Source organism: Drosophila takahashii, chromosome X (genome assembly GCF_030179915.1).
Source record: "Drosophila takahashii strain IR98-3 E-12201 chromosome X, DtakHiC1v2, whole genome shotgun sequence".
NCBI lineage: Eukaryota > Metazoa > Arthropoda > Insecta > Diptera > Drosophilidae > Drosophila > Drosophila takahashii.
In genome coordinates, this window is record NC_091683.1 from 17,423,357 (window position 1) to 17,429,485 (window position 6,129).

The 6,129-nt window shown below is 43.0% G+C and overlaps 2 protein-coding genes across 3 annotated transcripts in view; both read left to right on the forward strand.

Moving 5' to 3' along the window:
• Positions 1-935: 935 nt before the first annotated feature.
• Positions 936-5,086, forward strand: Mrgn1 (Mahogunin ring finger 1). Its single transcript, XM_017137625.3, has 3 exons — positions 936-2,374; positions 3,577-4,496; positions 4,560-5,086. The coding sequence occupies exons 1-3, from the start codon at positions 1,083-1,085 to the stop codon at positions 4,727-4,729; spliced, it is 2,382 nt and encodes a 793-aa protein (XP_016993114.2). The 5' UTR covers positions 936-1,082; the 3' UTR covers positions 4,730-5,086.
• A 672-nt stretch (positions 5,087-5,758) lies between these two features.
• Nadsyn (NAD synthetase) overlaps positions 5,759-6,129 on the forward strand; it is a 68,478-nt gene continuing 68,107 nt past the window's right edge. For both annotated transcript variants that reach the window (XM_044396242.2, XM_044396243.2), the window contains exon 1: positions 5,759-5,913. The gene's annotated coding sequence lies outside the window, so the exon portion shown is untranslated. The remainder of the gene's footprint in view (positions 5,914-6,129) is intronic.

The following is a 6,129-nucleotide window of genomic DNA, read 5'->3' on the forward strand; positions in this document are numbered from 1 at the left end:
CAACTTAGAAAGCATATTTGTGGTTCTTTTTACCTTGGTAACACTTTTAGAGAGTAACTAGCAATAATAAATCAAATTTTATATGCTTTAAATTCCGTGAAATTTTTCAACAAATAACAGCTGTTTGAAAATTCAACAGGAACCATTTTGGGTCGTTCCCTTAATTGCTGAAATTTTTTGTTGAATTTTCAACAATTCAGCAATTCAACAGTTTAGGGAATCCCCCTGAAAATATTATCTTGGTCTCAAAATAAATAAATTGTATTTACTTTTTACTATTTCTATACTTGTATAGAAAGTTATGTATTTTCTTGTATATTATTTACGAAAATATTATCTTGGTCTCTAAATAAATAAGTTGTATTTACTATTTTTATATTTGTATTGATAGTTATTTATTAGCTTGTATATTATTTACGAAAATATTATCTTGGTCTCTAAATAAATAAGTTGTATTTACTTCTTACCATTATTATTACTAAAAATATAGAATTTGTATGTAAATTTATTTATATATTATTTACGAAAATATTATTTGGGTCTCAAAATAAAGAAGTTGTATTTACTTAATAAAACATTATTACACAAGTGCTAGACAACAGACCTAGTAAAACATTTTGTAGCAAGTACTAGAATATTATATTGTATAAAAAACCCATTGGGCATATCAAAGAACTGAATTATTCACTTGCTGTTCTAAAATTTAGTTTTCATTTTAGTAGTTAGAGATAATTATTTTTCTTTTACATATTGTAAACATTTCAAGTATTTAAAGAGCTAAAAAAAGTATTCTAATCTACTAAAAGATGTAAACTTTGGAAAGCTTTAGTTAAAATGATTTTTAAAAGTACAAAGAAGTTAGGGACATTTGTACAACCATTTGACCGTTTAAATAATCGATTGACGAAAGAAGTCGCTGCTATCGATATGCGCGATAGCACTTGCCATCGATGGCCTAAGAGAAAGGAAGAAAATAGGGGAAATCGAAAATAGAATAATAAACCAGAGCAGAGAAAACCAAAACCAGAGGCTCCAGAGGATCGGATATACGACATAGGGATACACCTGCATCTCCCGACCAAATGGGCAACTTTGTGAGCAGGCAGAACGCGGCGGTGGAGGAGGCGGATCCGAGCACGAACAATGCCTACAAATATCCACCCAGAATGGGCAACTTCTTTGGGACGCACTTCATCATGGGCGGCGAGCGCTTCGACACGCCGCAGCCGGAATCCTATCTGTTTGGCGAGAATGCGGATCTCAATTTCCTGGGCAACCGACCCACCGCCTTTCCGTATCCCCCGCCGCAGGCCAACGAACCCACCAAGACCCTCAAGAGTCTGGTCAACATTCGCAAGGAGTCGGTGCGCTTCGTCAAGACGCTGAACGACAAGAAGATGGTGGGCCTCATCGAGAAGCCCAAGCCCAAGCCCACGCCCACGCCTACGCCCATCAAGGACATCGACATCGATCGGGATTTGGACCTGGAGAAGGACAAATCCAATGTGACCATCGAGGATGTGGACGGCAATGTCCTGTGCTCCATGGGCCTGGGTGGCGGAGATCCAGACTTGGCTCCACCACCGCCGCCCTGCTCGTACAACATCGAGTTCACCTTCGACTCGGACGCCAAGTGCGCCATTACCATCTACTATTTCTGCTCCGAGGACGTCAGTCCCAGCGGCGTGACGCTGGTGCCGCGCGAGGGCCTCACCTCGGAGACGTACCACTACGAGAAGGGCATCAATCAGTGCTTCTCGCAGCCGGGCCACGTCTTCAATCCGCAGCAGATGCCCGAGGATGAGCTGGGCTACAGCCCGGGACGCGAGCAATATCCCGTGGCCATCCATTGTGTGGTGGAGGAGGGCAGCGACGAGTGCCGCCAGTCGCACACCACCATCTGTGTGATCGACCATCATCCGGAGAACGGCAGCTATGTGCTGCGCGCCCTCAAGCAGAAGATCTTCGTGGATGGCCTGTGCTATCTGCTGCAGGAGATCTACGGCATCGAGAACAAGGCGGTGAACAAGACGTCGTTGGACGAGGAGATCGACGATCATGGCAGCGAGTGTGTCATCTGCATGAGTGAGACCCGGGACACCCTGATCCTGCCCTGCCGCCATCTCTGCCTGTGCAATTCGTGTGCCGACTCGTTGCGCTACCAGGCCAACAACTGTCCCATTTGCAGGGCTCCTTTCCGGGCGCTGCTGCAGATTCGGGCTGTCCAGAAGGGGATTAGCACGCATGTGCTGCACCAGAACACGCCCACGTCGACGGGCGGGGAGCCTGCGCCCGTGGATGTGCCGCCTGGCTATATTCCAGTCTCGCTGATCGAGGCGCTCAACGGACCGCCGCAATATGTGGCCAGGGCCAGGTGAGTCGAGTGCCTCTCAATGGGGAAAACCTTATTATTAGAAAAGTTTGATCAAATCCGAAAACACCAAAGTTCGTTTTGAATAAAAATATAGTTTAAAATTAATTGCATATTTGAAATTTTTTGAATATTTGCATAAAGTATGCAAAATATATGCAAAATATAAAATAAACTCAACTATTCAAGATTGACCATTTCATAGCCAACCTAATTTACCCGAAGAATAGTTGTTGGCCAAACTGCTCGTTTAAATTGCTCGCCGTGTTTACTAAAGGTTCCTTAGAATTCGCATATATTTTGCATATTTTATGCATATATTTTTTGTATATATTTTGTAGATTTCCGATATGCATCCGAATTTATTACATTTGAAAAATATTATATGACACCAACCTAGAAATTTTGTTAAAAATCGGACCAAAAATGGAAAAAATATAATATATTTATTTATTATTTTTTGCATGTATCTTGCATATTTTATTCATATATTTTTTGCAAATATTTTGCATATTTCCGATACGCATCCGAATTTATTACATTTGAAAAATATGACACCTACCTAGAAATTTTGGTAAAATCGGACCAAAAACGGGAAAAATATGCAAAATCCGAGGTCTACTTATTATATTTATTTATTATTTTTTGCATATATTTTGCCCATTTTATGCATATATTTTTTGCATATATTTTGCATATTTCCGATATGCATCCGAATTTATTACATTTGAAAAATATGACACCTACCTAGAAATTTTGGTAAAAATCGGACCAAAAACGGGAAAAATATGCAAAATCCGAGGTCTACTTATTATATTTATTTATTATTTTTTTGCATATATTTTGCCTATTTTATGCATATATTTTTTGCATATATTTTGCATATTTCCGATATGCATCCGAATTTATTACATTTGAAAAATATGACACCTACCTAGAAATTTTGGTAAAAATCGGACCAAAAACGGGAAAAATATGCAAATTCCGAGGCCTACTTATTATATTTATTTATTATTTTTTGCATACATATTGCATATTTTATGCACATATCTTTTGCATATATTTCGCATATTTCCGATATGCATCCGAATTCATTACATTTGAAAAACACGACACCTACCTAGAAATTTTGTTAAAAATCGGACCAAAAATGGAAAAAATATGCAAAATCCGAGGGTACTCATTATATTTACTTCCTCTTTCAGGACCAGCGAGCACGACATCACCGACTCCGCCGCCACAGTGGCCGCCTCGACAATGACCAGTGCCGACATCAAGGCCACTTCGCCCATCAAGTCCAGCAGCCAGCGGCGGCCGAAGATCAAGAAGAACGCCTCGACCTGCACGTCCACCAGCGAGGTGGGCACCATTACCAACCAGTCGGGCGGCAACGGAAACGGTTCGTCCACACATTCCGTGGAAATCGAAAGCGATCCGAAGAAGTCCAGCACGGCCACCTGCACTTCGCCCACACTGGGCGGCACATCCACGTCGCCGGAAGCGAAGCAGGACAAGCTGCAGATCGTCAACGAACGAAAGTATCCCAGATCCACGGCCGGATCCGGTGGCGATGGCTCTGCGGGCACCGACGACGACGAGGACAGCGAGAACGAGAAGCTGTCGCCGCTCCTGTCGCCCGGCAGCAAGAGCAAGAACGTGTCCAGCAAGTCGCTGAAGCAAGTGGTCGCTTGCCTGGAGGCAGACGATGCGGAAAAGCCAGCTGGCGAGGGGTCCGCTGAGGAGTCCGGCCTGAAGAAGGGCTCCTCGCTGAAGCGCACCAAACCGAGGCCAGAACTTAGCGGCGGCGGCGGCACACCTTCGCCCGCCGAGGCCACAGCCGAGGATTCGGACTACTACACGCCGGAAGATACTCAGAACTCGATATTGAGTCCACTCTGTCCCTCGGAGCGAGCCAAGAGCGGTGATCCGCTGGGCGCCGGAAGCCTCGGCAACGGCAGGAGCGCCGGATCCGTGGGCGGACCTGCACCCGTTCCGCTCGTGGGCTTCAGCAGTGCGGTGAAGAAGAATCTGCACAAGAAGTCCACCTCGGTGGGCAACATGGTGGGTTCCGGTTCGGTGGCCACAGTTGTGGATTTGAAGTCCAACAACGTTAGCTCCCTTCCAGGTGCGTTGATAATCTGTTTTTTCGTTCATTATTTAATTCTTAAATCAAATACCATTTCCCCAGACATGTTGGACAGCCCGATCAGCGGCAACTCGGCCTCGACGCGCAGCTCCAGCGACAGTTACTCCTCCAGCTCGTCCACCAAGCAGCTGCTCAGCTCAAATCCGACCGCCACGGCCGCCAACATCATCGTGGACGACAAGACAGCTCTGCAGAATGCCGTCAATGTTTAAAGCCGGTCTCAGTTGAATTTCCGCGTTTCGTTTTATCGTTTTTAGCTTGCGTTTACTCTATTTATTCGTAGTCACCTAGATTTAGTTAAATCAATGCAGCTTCCCCGCCCGCAGGAACACGATGTTAATGAAGATGATGATGATAAAGAGCAGGTTTATAAGGATGGTCGGAGCAGGAGCTACGACGATGAGCAGGAGGAGGGAGGCCACCAGGACACAACACTTAACCAGTATACAGTATACACACACCACACACTTGCATGTGTACGTAGTTTAAACTAGCATAATGGCTTGGGTATATAACAAATAAACTAAATCAAATAAATAATGGCGCCTAGGGCGCTGCATTCCACAATACATATATGTAAATCGAATGCAATTTTAGACATTTCTTTATTATAATGGGCAAAGATTACTAATTTCCATCAACTATTATTTTCGAAAAAATAAATAATTCATAAGAATTTAAATATTTCTCCACTCAAAAATTGTTTGGACCATTTTTGGCCAAGGTAAAGCCTTTTTTGGCCTTCTTTTACCAAATACCCAGATCCCAATTTTTCACAAAAAATTATTTGTTTTTTGACCGTAACATTGGAAATATTGATCCAAATATAGATTGTCATACCTTTCTAAACTCGTTATTAAATTTCCTAACGATTGGTATTTAAGCCTTGACATTTTATTTATTTTAAATATTTCGCAAAAAATCATGGGGTACCCCTTTATAAAAATTGGGGAAAATTTTATTTTTCCAAAAGCACACGGAAAGTGTTATGGATTTATTGCTAATTTTGTTATCTGTTCAAAACAGTATGTATTTTTGATGTAGGACCATTTTTGGCCAAGTTACAGCAAAAAAAGCAATAAAGAAAAATTCCAATTTTCCATAACGCAAGAGTAAATAAAATAAGCTTGAAAAAGCAATTCCTTTAAATATATTTGTAATAAAACCGAATAGTTCGCTATCGATGACAGTGACCGCCACCACCCGCACTATCGATAGCTGGCGCCATCGACTGGCGCTGCCATCACTAGAGGTCACGAATTGTCCAATTGCATTTGTTTACCTTTCGCCCGTTTAAACTTTTCGGTGGTTTTCCCTTCGAGCGGTCAAGTGGAGGAGTCGCGGCGTGAATTGTGCGAAGGATCGAGATCGAGGGACGCCAGTGGTTTAGCCGGAGGTACGTAGTGGGTGCAGGTACCTTCTCGTCCTGCGGACGGCGCTGTGTCCGTAAGTTTGGGCCTCCGATTGCCGGACATGTGCGTAATTGATTTTTCGTTCGGCGGTCAAGCATTATTTATTTACCAAAAACCCCCCTCCTCTCAACCCTCTAAACCACCTACATATTTTGTTAATTTTTTTTGGTTTTATTGCAAATCTCAATAGAAAAACTTCC